Source organism: Neophocaena asiaeorientalis, unplaced genomic scaffold (genome assembly GCF_003031525.2).
Source record: "Neophocaena asiaeorientalis asiaeorientalis breed wild unplaced genomic scaffold, Neophocaena_asiaeorientalis_V1.1 scaffold258, whole genome shotgun sequence".
Lineage (NCBI taxonomy): Eukaryota > Metazoa > Chordata > Mammalia > Artiodactyla > Phocoenidae > Neophocaena > Neophocaena asiaeorientalis.
In genome coordinates, this window is record NW_020172591.1 from 3184309 (window position 1) to 3205882 (window position 21574).

A 21574-nucleotide genomic window follows, 5' to 3' on the forward strand; every position below is an offset into this window, starting at 1 on the left:
ATTATTAAGATGCTACTAATAGTTCCAAATAAATACAGAGCAGTAAATTCCAAACCTGATTTCGTAAAACTTCAGGCTTGTCTGTAATCTCAAGGCATGACGTGAAATTTTCCAAATAAAAGTCACTTTATCTTATTTTATTAAAACAACAAAAGAGCGAAAACTTCCCACAAAGAAAAGATTCATGACCAGATGGCTTCACTGGTGACTTACACAAAATGTTTAAAGAATTAGGGGACTTCCCTGGTGGTCCAGTGGTTAAGACTCTGAGCTTCCACTGAAGGGGGCATGGGTTCAATCCCTGGTCAGGGAGCTAAGATCCCACATGCCACGCATATAGATAAATAAATATTAAGAAAAGAAGGCGTAGTCAGAGCTGAGGAAAAAAAATAAGGCATAGACAGTTACACCTCAATAAAAAATAAATTTTTTTAAGTGACAGCAAGATAAAAACTTTTTCAGACTTTCAAAAGCTGAAAGAATTTATCACTAGAACACCTGCACTACAAGATATATTAAAGGAAACCTCTCATACAGAAGAAAATGACATCAGATGGCAATCTGGAACTACTCAAAGAATGAAGAACTCTCTAGAAATTGTAAAAACGTGGGGGATTATAACATGGGTAGAAGGAAAACGTACGACAACTATAGCACAAAGGATGGGAAAGGAGAAATGGAAGTACACCGTCATACGGTTCTTATACATGAAGGGGTATAACACTTAAAGATACACTAAGGCAATTAAGTATGTATACTGTAAACCCTAAAGCAACCACTATAAAAATAAAACAGAGAAATGCAGCTAATAAGCCAAGAAAGGAGATAAAATGAAATCATAAAAAAATAATCAAAAAAGAAAAACAGGGGAAAAAGGACAAGAACAAATAGGACAAATAGAAAACAAATAAAAGATGTTAGACTTAAATCCAATAGTATCAATAATCACATTAAATTTAAATGGTCTAAATACCCCAAATAAAAAGTAGAGATTGTCAGAGTACATAAAAAAGTAAGACCTAATTATATGCGGCCAACAAGAAACCCACTTCAAATACAAAGACTAAAATAGGTTAAAAGTAAAAGGACTGGGGCTTCCCTGGTGGCGCGGTGGTTGAGAGTCCACCTGCCAACGCAGGGGACATGGGTTCGTGCCCCAGTCCGGGAAGATCCCACATGCCGCGGAGCGGCTGGGCCCGTGAGCCATGGCCGCTAAGCCTGCGCGTCTGGAGCCTGTGCTCCACAACGGGAGAGGCCACAGCCACAACAGTGAGAGGCCCGCGTACCGCAAAAAAAAAAAAAAAAAAAAAAGAAAAAAAAGTAAAAGGACTGAAAAAGATACCAAGTTAGCAGTAACCAAAAGAAAGCTCGAGTGGCTATACTAATATCACATAAAGTAAGATCTCAGAGCAAACACTATGACTGGGATAAAGAGCGTCATTTTATAAAAATAAAAGGATCACTTCATCAAGAGAACAGAACAATCTTAAATGTTTATGTATCAAATAACAGAACTACAAAATGGGTGAAGTAAAAAGTGAAAGAACTCATACAAATCAATAGCGAAAAGGCAAAAAATCCAATTTTGCAAAAGAAGACATACAGATGGCTAATAGGTATATAAAAAGATGCTCACCATAGTCAATCATCATTAAAACGCAAATCAAAACCACAATAAGATATCACCTCACACCTGTTGGAATGGCTACTACCAAAAAGAAATAAGTGTTGGTGAGGATGCGGAGAAAAGGGAATCCTTGTACACTGTTGGTGGGAATGTAAATTGGAGCAGTCACAATGGGAAACAGTATGGAGGGTCCTCAAAAAATTAAAAATAGAACAGAATTACCACATGATCCAGCAATCTCACTTCTGGGTAAACATAACCAAAGGAAATGAAATCACTGTCTCAAAGAGATATTAGCACCGCCAAGTTCACTGTATCATCATTCACAATAGCTAAGATGTGGAAGCAACATAAGTGCCCACACACAGATGAATGGAAAAAGAAATTGTATGATATGTATACAATGGAATATTATTCAGCCATAAAAAAGAATGAAATGTTGCCATTCATGACATCATGGATGGACATCAAGGGCATTATGCTAAACGAAACAAGTCAGAAATAGAAACAAATACCATGTGTTCTTTCTTATATGTGGAATCTTTAACAAAACAAAACAAAACAAAACAGGGACGTCCCTGGTGGTCCAGTGGGTAAGACTCTACGATCCCAATGCAGGGGGCCCAGGTTCGATCCCTGGTCGGGGAACTAGATCCCGCATTCATGGTGCACCTAAGAAGCCCGCATGCTGTAACTAAGATCCTGCATGCCACAACTAAGACCCAGTGCAGCCAAAATAAACAAAGAAAACAAAACAAACAAAAACCCCCATCAAGCTCATAGATACAGAGACTTAATTGGTGGTTGCCAGAGACAGGGGTAATGAGTAAGAATAATAGGTGAACTGTGTTTTGGGGGATTTTGTTTTATTTGTTTTTTAGTTTCCATAAATTTTTAAAAATTTATTTATTTTAATTTATTTATTTTTGGCTGCATTGGGTCTTCATTGCTGTGCATGGGCTTTCTCTAGTTGTGGAGAACGGAGGCTACTCTTTGTTGCAGTGCACAGCCTTCTCATTGAGGTGGCCTCTCTTGTTACGGAGCACGGGCTCTAGGTGCACGGGATTCAGTGGTTGTGGCACGCAGGCTCAGTAGTTGTGGCTCACGGGCTCTAGAGTGCAGGCTCAGTAGTTGTGGTGCACGGGCTTAGTTGCTCTGTGGCACGTGGGATCTTCCCAGACCAGGGCTTGAACCCACGTTCCCTGCATTGGCAGGCAGATTCTTAACCACTGCACCACCAGGGAAGCCCAGTTTCAATAAACTGAATAATAAAAAACGATCCTGTTTAGTCTCTCATGGTAGAAATAAGACAGCAAAAGAAACGTTGTGAACAATGATACCAAGAGTCTTATTCAGGGGCTGAAGGTCGTCCTGCTCTCCATCAACATTGCCTCACCCCATCTTTCACACCCAAGCATACATATGTTGTTTTTATTGGCTACAAAGCAAATGTGATAATATTAAGGGATAGTTTAAAAATAAAGAATGTAATTTTCAAAAAAAAAAAAAAAACGTGAGAGACCTAAAAGGAGAAATAATCAAATCCGCAAGTAGAGATTTCAACATCCCTTTCCAGTAACTGACAGAACAAAATGAAAGAAAATCACCAAAGATGAAAAGAAAGAAAATTAAAGAAGACCTGAACAACACTATCAACCAACTTGACTTAATTGACATTTACAGAACACTGTAATCTAAATGTGGTCTCTGAACATAGTACAATTAAATTAAAAACCAATTCCTGATAAATCCCCAAATATGTGGAAACTAAATATCACTTCTAAATAACCCATAGATCAAAGAAGACATCAAAAGGGGTATTAGAGGGAATTCTCTGGTGGTCCAGTGGTTAGGAACTCTACTCTCTCACTGCCAAGGGCCTGGGTTCAATCCCTATTCAGGGAACTAAGATCCCACAAGCCACGCAGCGTGGCCAAAACAGAAAAAGGCGGGGCGGGGCGGGGGAATTAGAAAATATTTTGAATTGAATAAAAATGAAAACATGTTGTATCAAAATTTGTGGGATGCAGCTAAAACCAGTGTTTAGAGGGAAATGTATAGCACCAAGCATCTATGTTAGAAAACAAGAAGGACTTCCCTGGTGATGCTGTGGTTAAGAATCTGCCTGCCAATGCAGGGGACATGGGTTCGATCCCTAGTCTGGGAAGATCCCACATGCCGTGGAGCAACTAAGCCCATGAGCCACAACTGAGCCCACGTGCCGCAACTACTGAAGCCCGCATGCTGCAACTACTGAAGCCCATGCGCCCAGAGCCCATGCTCCGCAACAAGAGAAGCTACTATAATGAGAAGTCCACGCACCGCAACGAAGAGTAGCCCCCACTCGCCACAACTAGAGAAAACCCTCGCACAGCAACCAAGACCCAAGGCAGCCAAAAAAAAATTAAAAAAAAGAAAACAAGAAATATCTCAGATTTAACTGATTTAAGCTATTACCTTAAAAACGTCAAAAAAAATTAAAGCCAAACAAAAGGAAACAAAGAGCAGAAAGCAATGAAATAAAAAACAAGAAATTAAAATTAAAAAAAAAAAAAAATCAATGAAACCAAAAGCTTTCTTCAAAAAGATTAAAATCTGGGCTTCCCTGGTGGTGCAGTGGTTGAGAGTCTGCCTGCCGATGCAGGGGACACGGGTTCGTGCCCTGGTCCGGGAAGATCCCACATGCCACGGAGCGGCTGGGTCGTGAGCCATGGCCATTAAGCCTGAGTGTCTGGAGCCTGTGCTCCGCAATGGTAGAGGCCACAACAATGAGAGGCCCGTGTACCACACACACACAAAAAAAGATTGAAATCTATTTGAAGCTATTTTTTTATATTTATTAATTTATTTTTTGGCTGTGTTGGGTCTTTGTTGCTGTGCGTGGGTTTTCTCTAACTGTGGCAAGTGGGGGATACTCTTCGTTGCAGTGCGTGGGCTTCTCATTGCTGTGGCTTCTCTTGTTGCGGAGCACAGGCTCTAGGCGCTCGGCTTCAGTAGTTGTGGCTCAGCGGGCTCTAGAGCACAGGCTCAGCAGTTATGGTGCACGGGCTTAGTTGCTCTGTGGCATGTGGGATATTCGCAGACCAGGGTTCGAACCTGTGTCCCCTGCATTGGCAGGTGGATTCTTAACCACTGCACCACCAGGGAAATCCCTATTTGAAGCTATTTTAATTAAAACTTTGAAGTTATTTGCACAAGGACAAATAGGCCAATGGAAGAGATTAGAAAATGCACAAACAGACATACACATTTATGTCAAGGCTTCCAATGCAATGAAAAATAAGTGTTCAATAAATAGTGCTGCTTAAATAGAGAAGCCATATGGAAAAAGAAAAAAAAAAAGAAGATCCTTGGCCCTAACTCACATCATATATAAAATATACAAAAATAAATTCCAGAAAGATTGTCAGTGAAACAATAAAGCTTCTAGAAGATAATATGAGAAAATAGCTTCATGACCCTGGGGTAAGCAGTGATTTCTTAAACAGGTCACAAATTAACCATACAGGAAAAAACTAATAAACTGTACCCATTGAAATTAAGAACTTTATTCTATCAAAGACATCATTAGGAATGTGAAAAGGGAAGCAGTTACTGGCAGTACTTACTGTTCCTTAATACTACATTTAAGATACCAACTTATTTCTGCTACTGAGAGACCTAAGTAAAATCTTAAGAGCTCCACTTTGGCATATGCATCTACAACTAAACTAAGTAACCAAGGAACCTCTGCCAAAACAAGGCCAAATTTTCTCCCCAAATTTAAGTACAATTTTGGTTTAGGAAGAAAGCTCATGAAAAGGTTCTTCGGGGGGAATGTAGCGATCACGCCGCTGTGCCTTTTTTCCCCCCAAAACACAATGAACTCACTGAGCAATTTTAAATGGCGAAATCTTGAGAAATTTCACATGGCCAAAACTTCTTGAAGATATAATGGACAGGCTAGGTAGGGCCGATTTTCTACAGCTCTCCATTTTCTACTACACTGAAGCACAACAAGAAGCTGGAATAAAGTAGTTCTGTAGGTAGTCTAAAAAAGAAGGACAGAGGTTCCTGTGAGAGAGCACAGTGGCAGATGCAGATGTGCAGCTGCAGGCACAGAAGGGATGGTAAACCAACGCAATCCCAGCTTCACCCAAGGAAAAGAATGTAGTGCCCCATGCCTGAAGCATAATACTAGTTCAACAAGAATATGCTGAACAAGTGAATAAACAAATGAGTGAAGAGGAAAAGATTAAAGGGACAGCTGGGCAGGAAGTAAGGAAAATTGCTTGTAAAAAGGAGAAATATATACTGAAGGAAAAGAAGAGCCAGTCAAAGAAGAAGCAAGTTAGCCAAACTGGCCATGAAAGTAAAATGCTACAGAGATGAAGACAAAGCTGATGGTCACAAGTCTATAACAGCAAAAGAAATATTCTGAGAACTGCACTAGAAGGCAGAAATGGAATATACATGGCTCCTAATCAAGGGCAAATACTCCCAATACTAACGTTCAGGTAATTTTCAGAATTAAAATAGGATTTTTAGCTACCAGGTACTGTGCCGAGCATTTAGTTATGTTATCTATTTATAGCATTTGGAAAATTAACCCAAAATATCCCAAGTCAAGCTAAGCTGATTTGAATTATCAACCTTAGGAAGCACGGTTGATATTATCTATAACTTAGAAAGCTTAAGCTCAATTGTACTTCTGTCTGAAAACAAGAAATGCTAATGGTGAGGAAACAGTCTTAAATGACATATAAAATGGAATCTCAGAGAGAGAAAAAAAATATATAGCATTTTCCAATAGTAACTAGGAGACAGGGGAGACAGGGACAACTATACAGGATATAAAGCCCAAGAGTGGAAATGGAGGCATCAGGCTGTTATAGTTTAATGACACTGGCCATTAATAAATCCAGCTAACTCTCCTTGCTCTAATTCCATGTCCAAATAAGCTTCTGACTATAATTTGCTTCCCATATAGTTTTGCTTAGTGAACATCTGTACTACTTAATGATGATACTTCCTACTAAAAACTGTCATTTTGGCTTATACATTAGCCTCTAGTGAATCAGCTCCCTAAGCCTAATCATTTCTGGGTGTACTAACAAATCACATTTTTAAGCCTATAAATTCAGAAACCGGACCTTAGAATGTATATGCCTACTATGATACTGTGAAATTCTAGGAGTCCGCCTGGGTGCAGATAGTCTCCCCTCTGTCTTGCTGAACACCTATTCAAACCACAGTACTTAAACGAAAATAATAATTAGCTGAGTCTGTGAGTCATCTTTTAGCCCCACAGAGAAGGATCTATCTCAGTCCTGTCACACCGCACCAAGCATATACCTATGATGCTGAGGCAGTCCCCTGAAAGAGAACTAGTCTTCTTCTTACCACTGAAGCGGCTGGGCATTAACCTACAGCTTTCTGATAAGGTAGATATTGAGAACCTCCAACGAGATTATTTCAAAAAAAATATTTTAACATAGAAATATTCAGCGCATTAGAAATATCAGAGAATGGATAGGGATATCTCTGGTGGCACAGTGGTTAAGAGTCTGCCTGCCAATGCAGGGGACACAGGTTCGAGCCCTGGTCCAGGAAGATCCCACATGCCGTGAAGGAACTAAGCCCGTGCGTCACAAATACTGAGCCTGTGCTCTTGAGCCCACGAGCCACAACTACTAAAGCCCTCGCACCACAACTACTGAAGCCCGTGCTCTGCAACAAGAGAAGCCACCGCAATGAGAAGCCCGTGCACCGCAATGAAGAGTAGCCCTCACTTGCCACAACTAGAGTAAGTCCTCGCGCAGCAAAGAAGACCCAACGCAGCCATAAATAAATAAATTTATCTTTAAAAAATAAAATGAGGGCTTCCCTGGTGGCGCAGTGGTTAAGAATCCGCCTGCCAATGAGGGGACACGGGTTCGAGCCCTGGTCTGGGAAGATCCCACATGCCGCGGAGCAACTAAGCCCGTGTGCCGCAACTACTGAGCCTGTGCTCTAGAGCCCGTGAGCCACAACTACTGAGCCCGCGTGCCTAGAGCCCATGCTCCGCAACAAGAGAAGCCACCGCAGTAAGAAGCCCGCACACCAGAATGAAGACTAGGCCCCACTCGCTGCAACTAGAGAAAGCCCACACACAGCAACGGAGACCCAATGCAGCCAAAAATAAATAAATTTATTTAAAAAATAAAAATAAAATGAAATTAGCATATATAGGAAAAATCAATCTACTACAGTGGAAATTTAAGAATAAAAAGAGGGCTTCCCTGGTGGCGCAGTGGTTGAGAGTCCGCCTGCCGATGCAGGGGACACAGGTTCGTGCCCTGGTCCGGGTCGATCCCACATGCCGTGGAGTGGCTAGGCCCGTGAGCCATGGCCGCTGAGCCTGCGCGTCCGGAGCCTGTGCTCCGCAACGGGAGAGGCCACAACAGTGAGAGGCCCTTGTACCGAAAAAAAAAAAAAGAATAAAAAGAAAAGGAAGACTCACGTGTGTCTTTCGTATCTGAGGGTCTCTCGGATGGACCAGGCAACCTGGTATGGCGAGGCCTGCTCTGAGTCCTCCAGTTCTTCTCCACTCTCTTCAGACCAGTCCAACCCTAGGACAGAGGAGAGGATGTTGCAAGTTAGAAAAAATGAATATTTATTTAAAATTTACATAAAAAGCTACCTGAAATACATAACCCGACACCTATAGCAAGTACTCTCATAGTGTGAATAAATCCCTCCTGATGAGTTTCAGCCCTGTTCTGGCAAAGGTATTAATAATGAATGTATGACATGCACTCGCATTTAAAATAATGACATTACAACAAAAAGGCTATATTCCACGGATGAACTTCTTTCGTCAGATGCTTCACAAATGGAGTAGAAACAACACAAAGCAAAGAGAGAGTTCAAGTCAAAAAAAGGGGTAGAATTTCTTAAATATCAAAATGTTATACACTAAAATAATGTTGAAAAACATAAAACATGTTCAAAATGACAGGAAAAGAAGCCTAATTCATGTTCAGGCAAGAAAAAGTCAAAAGGTGCCAGTGGACTCATGCTATACGTCATCAAAGAAGGGGCCTAGAATATATTGTGAAAGGCAGGCACACTCCATCCCCTTTTCCCAACATCATCTCTGGAGGAAAGGACACCATCCACTAGGCAGGGCCATTCCCAGGCTCTTGTCCCTTACGGGAAGAGGGAAGGGCAGGATGGCAATGTTCTATTTCTAGTATCGCTTGGGGTTTCTTTCAGTTCTTTTAAACAAGAGCTGTCACGTTTTGAGTTCCATTTGGAAAACAAGGTTAGAGGGAAAAGTGGAGAAATACAGTATAATAATGCTTATTTATTTTGTTAAATCCTATTATTTTTAATGACTGGATAATTGTTAGCTTCCAACATACAGGTTTTGCCTTTTCTTTTTTTCTTTTTTTTTTTGGCCCCACAGCAGAGTATGCGTGATCCTAGTTCCCTGACCAGGGATCGAACCTGTGCCCCCTGCAGTGGAAGCACAGCATCTTAACCACCTGATCGCTAAGGAAGTCCCAAAGGTTTTGCCTTTTTAATTTTGTATCTTGAAGAGGTCTTAAATACTGATGTTGCATAGCCTAAAATAAAACAGTGTGTGGACTACATAACCTTAATAAACTCATACCACTATGAAACTTTAATTAGATACCTTGATGACTAGTATTCTATGTCTTCCTTCTTGAGACCCTCAAAAATCAAAAGACCATCTTCATTAGGCACAGTTAGTTAAAAAGGACCTCACAGATTTCTTCCATAATTTAAATGAGTTTACATGTGCCAAATTGGGAAATTAAGAAAAGGTTCATTGAAATGCAAATTATAAATGCTTAAAATTAAATATTGCCATTGGCATAAAGAAACGCCAAATCTAGTTCCAAGATGACTATTCAAAATGTCAGGTCATCTTAAAAACTAAGTTACTTTCTCTAACTAAAATAATTAGTAGTTTGTTAAAGAGTAAATCAAAAAAATAAAAAAACAAATAAGTGACCACATCATCACCTTCAGGATGTTGAAAGGTGAGATCCTTCAAACACAAAGTGAAATCAAGGCACCTTTAAAAATTAGAACATTGAGTTGTTATTTTTTATATTTTCTGTAGAAGTCATAATAATGTCTACTAAGATACCCATGCTTTCTCTGAAAAAGTCAAGATCTAAGTCATAAGAAGTAAGATGGAAGTGTTTCTCCTGTTGTAAAATTAACTGTCCAATAAAGCAAACCTTTGATCTTGGCTTCGTTATCACTAGTTTCAATGTAACTAATTGAGATAACCAGCCCAACAGGACTGCAGAAGCCAATTAAATACTGCGTTTTTCTTTAAGTATTCTTTGCTGATATGAATGCAGAGTACGCTTCGTTGTAACAGTGCACTGTAATTTCTGGTTTCTCCAAAATAAACTGTTTTAAAAATTTGGGTCCCTCACATGCTTGAATTTTTAAAAAATAAAAAGACAATACTTTTCTATGAGTTTTAGTTCTGTTCAAAATGATTGAAAGTCAGCCCTCAACACAACATAAAATGTCAGTTTCATAAGTTAAAATATTATCAACATCTAGAAATAAACAGAAATATAAATAAAAATTTAGCAGATAAAAAAAAAAATTTAGCAGATGATATGGGTAAAAGGTAGAATAAAAGGCAAACATTTGGAAAGAAAAGTTAGATCTCTGCCTCAAAACTAACGCCTAATGAGTTCCAAACAGATGACTAAAATAATAAAAGGGCTAAAAGAAAATATAGGTGAACATATTTATATACTCTTGGAATGAAGAGAGCCTAAACAAGAGGAGAAAATAAACCTGATTCAAAAGGAAGAAATCTTTAAAAAGAGAGAGAGAATACATAAAAAAATTTAACCTCTAAATTCCAAAACCTTTATAGTAGATACTAAAAGCAAGTAACAAATGGGAGTGAGGAGAGGTTTTGCAACAAACATTAAATATGCATAAAAAGCTCTTACACCTATCAATAAAAAAGAGAAATGCTTAAATAAAAATGGATGAAAAAACTGACAAGATAAAATAGGAAATACATATGTCCAAAAAAAGTAGTATGAACCAATATTCAAAACTACATTATTAATCTAAAAGAGCAGTCCTTACTCAAAAGTATGGCCCACAGATCCCCAGGGGTCCCTGAAACACTTTTTAGGGAGATGCTTAGGTCAACACTATCTTCAAAACAATACTAAAATGTTATTTGCCTTTTTTACTGTGTTGACATTTGCACTGATGGTAAAAACAACAACAAAAAACCCATGGTGGGTGAAACTGCTGACGCCTTAGCGTGAACCAAGGCAGGGGCACAAAACTGTACTAGTTGTCAATATATATTCCATACCATGACTTGCAATTAAATGAAAACAAGTATACAAAAAACAATTTAAGACCATCCTTGATAAAGCACTCATTTATTAAAGACTTTATTTGATTATATCTTGATTCTTGTGTATATATCTTTATGATGCTGTGTGTGATGAAATGTGAGGTATATATAAAGCACCTCTACTGCATCCGAAGAAAGTACAGCAGCTGTCTTGAGGAAAAGCACTTTGTGGGACTCTTAGTTGTGACCTGAACTAGCTGCTTTTCCCTCATTCAACACCAATTTTATTTGAAAGAGTGACTGACAAACTATTGGCTATCTGGCAGTCATTTTTTCTAAAATGAACGTAGTGAAACCATCACCCCAAGGAAAACAATGAACAGTATTTATTGCCAATAGTAACATTCAAATGTTCACTTGAAAGCTCAGTTTTGGGGGAAAACTTGAATTTATCACTGAAAGTATGACAAATACCTAAGAGTTGGACTTCTCCGGTAAGACTGGTGCTAATATTAATGAATGCAATCTAAAATTTTTGTATAATGAAATGTGTCAACATTTGGGACATCTGTGTAACTCAGTAGAGCAATATCTTCCAAATGACCAACATACGATGTTACAACATCACTCATGGGTAAAATATTCATTCAAATATCAATGGAGGGGGGCTTCCCTGGTGGCGCAGTGGTTGAGAATCTGCCTGTCAATCCAGGGGACACGGGTTCGAGCCCCAGTCTGGGAAGATCCCACATGCCGCGGAGCAACTACTGAGCCTGCGCTCCGCAACAAGAGAGGCCGCAATAGTGAGAGGCCCGCACATCGCGATGAAGAGTGGCCCCCGCTTGCCGCAAGTAGTGAAAGCCCTCGCGTAGAAACGAAGGCCCAACACTGCCAAAAATAAATTAATTAATTAATTTAAAAAAAAATCAATGGAGGGCTTCCCTGGTGGCGCAGTGGTTGAGAGTCCGCCTGCCGATGCAGGGGACACAGGTTCGTGCCCCGGTCCGGGAAGATCCCACATGCCGTGGAGCGGCTGGGCCCGTGAACCATGGCCGCTGAGCCTGCGCGTCCGGAGCCTGTGCTCCACAAAGGGAGAGGCCACAACAAGTGAGAGGCCCGCGTACCAAAAAAAAAAAAAACAAAAAAACAATGGATTTTAATGTAACAGTATGCAAAATTCCTAGATATGGTTTCAGATTCCATGTTGAAACTAATTTTTAAGAAACTACCACTTGTCAAGTTTTGGTGTAGAACCAATTACAAATATCTACAATTATTTGGAAAAAACTATTAAAATATCCCTCCATTTTCCAGCTGTTGAAACTAATTTTTAAGAAACTACCACTTGTCAAGTTTTGGTGTAGAACCAATTACAAATATCTACAATTATTTGGAAAAAACTATTAAAATATCCCTCCATTTTCCAGCTACAAATGTGTAAGGCCATATTTTTATCTCCTAACCAGAAAAAAAAAAAACCACATACCAGGACACATTGAATGCAGAAGCACATATCTAGCACATCAGACATTAAGATTTGCTAAACAACGTCAAACAATGCTGCTCTCCCCATTATATGTGTTTTTGTTTTAGAAAACAGTTATTTTTCATAAAAAGAACATGTTAACATGCAGTAAATTTATTGTTATTTTAAAATGAATTAGTATTTTTTTAATTTCTCAGTTTTAACTTCTAATTCAGTAAATATAACTCACATATACAAAATCTCTACCGTGTCCTCGACAATTTTTGAGAGTGCAAAAAAAGTGATTCTCAGGCCAAACACTTGAGAAACACTGATCTAAGGTATGCAAATTAAAGCAAACTTTCTATCAAATTTGCAAAGGCTAAATAATAATAATAATATCTAATATCCAGGGCTATAAAGATGTAGAGAAACTGTCATTCTCATACACTGCTGAAAGAAAAGTAAACTGACAAAACAATTCTGAAGGAAAATTTGGCAATATACATCAGAAACCTTTTTAAAAAGTGCAAAAGCTTGGGATCAGCAATTCTGCTTCCAGGAATCTATTTGAAGGAAAAATTAAAGATGTGACGGTAATTATTTTACTGAGAGGGCTATATAGCTACAACACTTTACACTTTAATAAATTGGAAATGATTTAAATTCAAGAAAGAATTCAGCTGTGACAAACTGTGTATGAAAAATTACTAACGTGATAATACATTACAAAACATTTTAAAACAGGTTACAATACTGTACATACAACAGGAACTTACTTTTATGTATCTAAAAGAATATGCCAAGATATTAACAAATAGGTATTAATAAGGCTTGGGGTGTTTTAATTTATTACTTTGCTTATCTATATTTTTTCTTTAAGTTTTATTAGTTTTTTTAATTACCAAAAGTCATACATGGTTTAATAACAAATGAAATAATATGAAGCTATAGAAGAAGAAATATCACTCCCATCTCCCCAAAACATATCCTGTCCAATTCCATCCCCCGCCATGGTAGCCAATGTTAACAGACTGATAGTGTACATCCATTCACACTTTAACTATGCTCATACCAGAGAGGCATACATCTATCCATATGATTGATCAATAGATATACTGGTGTCCCTTGTTTGTTCACTTTGCTTATTTTTACAAACATGGGACAGTACAATACCTCTTGGTATTTTTCTACTTGTTAATGTATCATGAGCACATCCAGGTAAAAGATGGAGATTTCATTCATTCTTTTTAATAGCTGCATACTTCATAAAATGTATATGTACCAGAATTTACCCAATTCTGAATTTCCTATAGGTTATAAAGGTTGTTTTCAGATTTTTAATACTGCAAGCAATACTGTAAGCAATGCTGTAGTAAACAACCTGGAACACATATCCTTACGTTCTGATATTTTTTTTTATCCATAGATAGAGTCCCAAAAGTGAGCTTGCTGGCTATACATATACTTTTAATTAGTATATATTGTTGCATTACTCACCAGCAAAGTATGAGATCCCATATCCTCATCAACAACAGATATACTTTTTGCCAATATGATAGTAACTCATTGTTACTTTAATTTGCGTTTCCTCGTCTGTTACGAGGATTGAGGTTTTCATTTGTTTATTGACCATTTATATTTCTTCTTCCTCTATTCCCATCCTTTTCCCATTTTTCTATTGCTGTCATATGTCATGCAAATAATTTTTCCTAAAGTTAGAATCACAACTCACAACACATTCAAGAATAAATTCCAAGTGAATCAAAGACTTAAATGATCAAAAATAAAACAAACTATTAATAGAAAATACAGAATAACTGTATAAACTCGCTATCAGAGAGATTTTCTTGAGTAAGATAAAACTCAGAAGCAACAAAGGAAAGACAGACATCTGACTACATTAAAGTTTTATCTGTAATTTTTTGCTTTTCAATCGTGAACAGGTATTACTTTAAGAATTTTTTTTTTTTTTTTTCAGAAAACTGTCAGCAGATATTTACAATGCTATCTTATTCCAAAGTCCTGTGATAAGACATGTGGAGAACTTCATTAGACACACAGGGACTGAGCTCAGAGGCACAAAACCAAACACAACTGCTTTTAATACTGCTACTACTACCGCTAGAAGCTATAACTGGAATTCTAAATTCCCAGCTCCTATTTCTTCTGTAACCTGTTCACCAGTCACTGTCCTGTCCAGTAGCGTATTTACTTTAAAGAGGTCTACCTAAATACGAATCTTTAATTGACCACTCTGTCCAAGTATTCTTTTACTCCTATTACATGAGAAGGTTATGAAAATAAAACCTTGTGCAATAGGCACATCTTGTCACATTACACACACATGATATGGTAAAATAGACGGTAACTCACCTAAATGGGGAAACAGATCAGTGTCCAGCTGATGTTTTTGGGTGCACAGTTTCACCAGTCTCTGCAGTCGACTTATACAAGAGAAGTGTGGAGAGAAGGCTGTGGCTTTCATAAGGACCCGGTCAGTCCTGGGCGGGTCTACGACGGGAGCCCTACTAGATGGCAGGAGGGGCAGAGGCCTCTTGTGAGACAACTGCCTGGCTTGTGCTATAGTGTGTGGAGTGGGGGCCACTCCCTGCATTGGTAGGCTGGTGTTCTGAGGTTGAGGTGACTTGCACACTAGACCCTGCGGTGGCGCTGGAGGTTTTAAAGTGGATAAAGGTGACAGGTGGGAGTGCTGCTGCGGAGGCTGCTGCTGAGAAGGTGCAGGAGGGGGACTAAAGTGCTCTTGTCGAACTTTTAAAATCTCTGTCTCTCTCTGGCGCTGCCGATTCTGGGCCAACTTGCTCTGCAACTTCTTTCTCACAGTTGCCCCTTTCTTTAGGTCATCATCTTCCTCGTTGAAAGCAAATGGGTCTTCCAACTCAGTTTCCAGGTAGTGGAGAGGGACCCTTGCCCCCGGTGGAGAGAGGGACATTCCATCCAGTCCATTGGGCATCTTCAAGGCCAACGTGGGCACCGTCAGGCTAAAGGCCATGGTATCCATTTGGTGCCTGACCTTTACCTCATCTAGAGGATCATTCTTTTTCTTCCTCTCTTTTTTCGGGATAAAGCCAAGTACCTGCAAGTGGCTGTTGCAGTACCTTTAAAAATACACACATATACAGGAAAATGTTCATGATACATATTAAAAAAGGAGAATAGAAAACTACGTATCATAAAATGTGAATCCTAATATGTTCCAAATGCATGACTCTAATAACTCTTTGGCATTCATGGATGTGATTTATACAACTTCCACTACCCTCAAGCAACCCTCAAAGTCTGTGCAATTTTGCTAAAGCAAATATATGAATTGTACATGTGAAGAGGCTGCCAGACAGAAGCAAGTCATTCAAATAGTGAGTGGCCCTGGATAACCAACCACCCAGCTATTGCTTCTCACACCACTTTGTTATTCTCTATTCATAGCATACAAAGTAGCTCATCAGGAGTCTAAAGGATCACTTAAAATTCTCTTATGGAGAAAAAAATATATGTCCCAAAGCCATTCAAGTATTGGAGATTCACAAAGATCTGATGACAGAACACTTCAGAATGTTAAATGTCAAAGAAATGATGCAAATGAACGTATTTACAAAACAGAAACCGACTCACAGACTTAGAGAATGAACTTATGGTTATGGGGGGAGGGGGGAAGGATGGAGGGAAGGGATAGTCAGGGAGTGTGGGATCCACAAGTACGCACTGCTGTATTTAAAAAGGATAACCAACAAGGACCTACTGCACAGCACAGGGCACTCTGCTCAGTGTTATGTGGCAGCCTGGATGGGAGGGGAGTCTGGGGGAGAATGGATACCCGTATGTGTATGGCTGAGTTGCCTTGCTGTGCACCTGAAACTCTCACAACATTGTTAATCGGCTATGCTCCAATATAAGATAAAAAGTTTAAAAAAAAGAAAAGAATGTCAAATGTCTACTGTGTGTGTTCTACACACACACACACACACACACACACACACACACAGAGAGAGAGAGAGAGGGAGAAGGAGAAAATAAAATAATAAAACTAGTTAGTGCGATAATCGATTAAATGAGTTTCTCAATAGCCAGCCACGTGTTAAGTACAAGGATTATCTCCTCTAGCTAGTTTCTACCTGCAGTAGGTACTAAAATAATGCCCTTTATACAGATGAGGAAACTAAATTTTATACAAATTAAATAACTTGCCCAAAGCCACCTATCTGGAAAGTGACAGAGCTGAGACAAACTAAAAATCAAAGCTTGTATAGCACAGGAAACAATATTTAATATCCTGTGATAAACTATAATGGAAAAGACTATGAAGAAGAATGTATATATATGTATAACTGAATCACTGTGCTATACAGCAGAAATTAACACAACATTGTAAATCAACTATACTTCAATTAAAAAAATAGAAAAAAATAAATGTCAAAGCTCACAGAGACTCCATAAGTCTTCCAACAATGAGCAGGTTACTTCTGTAATATAAATGCTATTTTTAAAATACTATGAAAAGACAGAATCCTTCTACATAATGAGAAAGTAGAACACATGTTATTCCAATAAATTTCACTGAAATCCTGTGAAGGCTTCTAACCAGTAGAAAAGTAGTATTTCCTGAACTGGTATACCTCATGCAGTTCCAAGGTATGTTAACAAGTATGTCATAAAAACAGTATTCCATGCTTAAATAAATTTGGAAAATGCTGGCTTAAACAGAATTAGATAATGATTTCATCATTTGTTTCTGCTAGACAACCTCTCAAAGCATTTTGTATGATAATGTGCATTATACACCAAGGGCAGAAATCTACCCATATAGCACTGCTTCCCAAACATATTTAAAATGGCACCTATTCTATTGCAGCATATTTATGATATCTCCATAGAACACAGTTTGGGGAAAAAGGCAATAAAGTAAATAATGTCAATCCCCAAACTCAATGGGCTGCAACAAAAAACTGTTTTAATGATTGTTAAAAACACAGATTCACCAAAAATCAGGACACATGGTTTTGTTGGTGTGTCTTAAAAATAAATCTATCAGAGGCACTCTTTAATTTTAAATAGAACTATTAAGAAAAAGCTTTCTGGACAGTAAAGAGACGTTACACTGTGTTTGTGTGTGTGTGCGTGCACGCACACGCGTGTGCCTAGCAGGTTTGAGCTAGGTCCCTTACACGCCTTAAACAGAACAGATTCATAAAGCTGCAGCCAACAAGGAAAAGGGTTTCAGGGATAACTGTACTAAGCTTCCCAACAAAGAGTTAATGGTTTTTGTTATTTTCTACTCATTTTCAAATTAACAAAAGGATTAGTACTATTAGTGGGGAGAAGTGAAGTGGGTTTTTTAAATTTAGAAATCAAACTCTTCTGCTCATTTACATGGGCAGCCTGGACTGGTAAATGAGGCTACTATGTACTACATTACCTAATCCAGCAGAGGTAAATCCGCATGTACAGTCCTCCTTCAACCCCACCCTCAACTCCCACTCCAGCCACTGTCACACTATCACAACATTTAGCCTGAACTCTTAAAAACTCTGCCTCTTCTAAAAGGGAAAATTCTTCGAAACTAGAATTAGAACAGCTTAGTTATGAACAGCATTTAAAGTAATGCAAATATGAATTTCCAGTCTAAAAGAATACAGGGGACTGACTGCAAATGGGTTGTTTGGAGGGGATGAAAATGTAAAATTAGACTGTGTTGATAGTTGCACACTCCTGTAAATACACTAACAAATGCTGAATTGTACGCTTCAAATGCGTGACTTGTACGGTATGTGAATTATATCTTAAGTTGTTTTAGAAAAGAATAAATATAGGAAACAAGAAAATTTCTTGGTAAATACATACCATTAAATAAATATATATATAAAATTATACCAAACTTAAATTTAAAGTACTATATAAAATAACCAACTTAATATACCCATTTATCTCTAAACTATCAAGGCTACAGTAACGGGCCTTAGCTTCCCACTGTATATTAGAAAATGGACTTTTCAATTATACCAGTATTTCTACTGAACGTAATACTATTCTATCGAAAAGACGGAATCCCATAAGTTAGCACTTATAATACATACCAGGTTAAGTTACACACCAGATATTAAGAAGCTTCCTCTAGCTGACTACCAACCAGATAATTCTGTCAATTAAAAGTCCTTGGGAATTTGTTTTCTAAAACTATACATAAAACTATGTCAAATCCCTAAGTGTCCAAGGAGTAACTGCCTTAACAATGATAAAAGCTTATTTTCAAAAGAATATTAATCTTTTCTACATTGTATCATATAGTACAGTTATAACTATTATATTTATACACAGGTTTAAACATACTATTACATGAATTCAACCTGGGTTTCTTGAAGTAAAATATTACCTCCTACTAATGTCTACTTTAATCTGTTTTCAATCAACCCTACAACAAGAAAAGTAATCATAGCATTTGTGTTCATGTGATTTTGGACCAATTCTGAAAAAATGTATAACTTAGCATTTATTAAGCCTAGTTTCTCTTGACACAGCAACACAAAAGTCCTTTCCCTTCTTGTTCTAAAAAAAGAAAATTACTTCAAATATAAAGGTGAAGACGTATGCTTCAGAGAGTTAATATTTTGGAGAAATTCAGAGTGACTCTCACTTTACTTCTTGCTGTTAGCTATTAAGATAACACTTGCTTCGACTGAAATAAAAAAAATCCAAGGTTGACAAAAATTGCAACTGTGTGTGATAAACTAAATTTAAGACAAAATTATAGAAATGTGATTATAATGGATCTTGAAGTAAAAAAGTTAATCCAAGTCCATCCATTCTTCAAGTTAGAAAAGGGCAGCAGTAAGAAATTATTTTCAGTCAGCTAAAACCAACTGGACAGACATGCTTAGCCTAATACCTTGGTACCTTTCTCACCTGAGATTAAAATTTTATTCCTTTCCTCACTAAACAGCTGTTTCTAACTTTCAGGTATTGTAATCTGACGCCTACAGTGCTCATTAGAAATTCTATGAGAGTATTCCCAAATCACCACATTATACTGTACTCATTTTGGTGGGATATTTATCAACACAAATTATTTATTTCACCCTAAAAGTTTAAAAGTTGCTCACCATGACATATAAAATACATGATTCCTTTTCAACCAATTTACGTAGGTGACATTCGCTTATATATAGGAACAAAAATAAAGGTTGTATATGTATTTTTTAAAGACAAGTAAAAAGTTCAAATTTCTACCTAAAGATAACAAGTATTTGAAACTTTTAGGAAAATAAGCATGCGTCTCTCTGTAATATCCTACAATGATCAGCATGGTTTCTGGAGAACTGAGAATAAAGAGACATGAAAAAAAGAGATTACATGTGAAATCATATAAATTTTCCTAAGAATATGAAAGATGGATAATCAGCGTAAGACTCCTTTAAAAACACCTCCACATTTTATTTAACTCAGAAAAATATAAATTCATAATCCTAGTCAAAAAGCCTACTTTACTATGAAAATACAGTTTCTAAATTATAGTAAATATAGTCTATATGGAACCCTTTTTAACCAAAAGAAGTCTGAGAGGAAGTAAATCTGAATGATTCAAGTAATCATTCTTTTGAATAATTCTTTTTCAATAAGTACATACCATTTGCTACCTTTCAAACGAAGATTTAAAAACTCTAAAATTATTATCATTAATTATAACACCTAAGTAGTTCCTATAATTTCTCTCACTTTGGCTGATGAAATTCTAAGTAGAGAAATCAGGAAATACTTTCTAAGGCTGCAAACCAAACACATCAATGCCAAGACTTCAAGCAAAAAAAATTTTTTTTCAAAATAATCCTAGAAAGTCTATTAAGTAAAAAAGAAGAAAACAAACATACTTTTCAAATAATTCCCCAAAGTTACTACTCCATTTCTTAAATATTGCCATCACTCATCTTTAGAACCATTCTAAAGTTTACTTAGATTACCCCCAGAACTCAACATTTAAGTTCATCATATCAAAACACAAACAAACAAAAAAACCCAACTCCCAAGCCTACTAATTAATAATCAAAGATTGCTTCCCACTGTCAGCGCTTACCTGCGGTCCTCTGATTTAGGGATGGGGTTGGTGCAGCGCTGGCTATTATACTTGGCCACATATTCACATTGCTTGAAGGGGGCAGTCTTGTCCTCCAGAACGTGTCTGATACAGAAAGCGTAGCCGTTGAGTCGCCGCTGCTTGCACAGTTTGGGGCTATATGAGCACAAGGGCTTATTGTCAACCTCAGAGAAGTGTATATGTTTCCCTTCATACATCACGTGACTCTATTCCTTGTGAACATCAGCTAAAAGACCACCACAAAAAAAGAAACCCAAATGATAAATCAGAGAGTATAATGCAGATTTAAGTTGAGAATTTCACTGAGGGACTTCTGCCCCACAGCCATACCTGATTTTAAATCTTCTGCACCATAGCAATGTTAAGAGAACCCCAAGGATACCACAGTTTGGAATGCTGCAGAATCAAGATGAAGCAGATTGTCTACAAAAATATCAAAAGGCCTAGTTAACAAAGAGAAATAAGCAAAGCTCGCTCATCTGGGAAGTAAAATACTAGGATATCACCCTTCCTAACAGGATGGATTCTTCATTGTAGTCCAACATCTCAATATTGAATTCAAATAATAAGACACATTATAAAATATTAAGTTGCCCTACCACTCCAAATTGAACTAAATAATTTTTGCTTTGGTTAAGTTTTGTAAATAACTCAAAGCAGCAGGGCTCTTCCACCAAACTAATATCATAAGGTGGCAAGTCACTTTTTTCACTACTGATGGTTGCATGCTATGCCTATTTTCAGAACCCAGGTCTCTTTAAAATGACAATGGAATGAGCTCATAGACCCAAAACTTCCCCCAGAACTTCTACATTTTTTGATATGTTGGCAAAATATTTAGCAGCTTATAACAAATGTTTCTATAAACTACAAAAAAAGAACAAATTCCTGTTTTAAAAAGTCATTTTCCCTCTAATATTGCCCCCTACCTATCCCATCCAGACTGTAAATTTCTTGAGTCCAAAGACTATTCACCACATTTCCACCATTCAGTTGAGTGCTCTGCAGCACACTGCTATAGTATAATTATCGTGGCTT

The 21574-nt window shown here is 37.7% G+C and overlaps 1 protein-coding gene across 4 annotated transcripts in view; it reads right to left on the reverse strand.

The window, feature by feature from the left end:
* INO80D (INO80 complex subunit D) overlaps positions 1-21574 on the reverse strand; it is a 70701-nt gene that overhangs the window by 32019 nt on the left and 17108 nt on the right. For 2 of the 4 annotated variants that reach the window (XM_024738299.1, XM_024738300.1), the window contains exons 2-5: positions 20867-20959; positions 20516-20762; positions 14809-15551; positions 8109-8217 (exon numbers count right to left, since the gene is read on the reverse strand). In XM_024738299.1, the coding sequence (XP_024594067.1) occupies positions 8109-8217; positions 14809-15551; positions 20516-20733 (1070 nt within the window). In that variant the 5' untranslated portion in view covers positions 20734-20762; positions 20867-20959. The remainder of the gene's footprint in view (positions 1-8108; positions 8218-14808; positions 15552-20515; positions 20763-20866; positions 20960-21574) is intronic. The other 2 variants (XM_024738303.1, XM_024738301.1) reach the window with 2 other exon arrangements.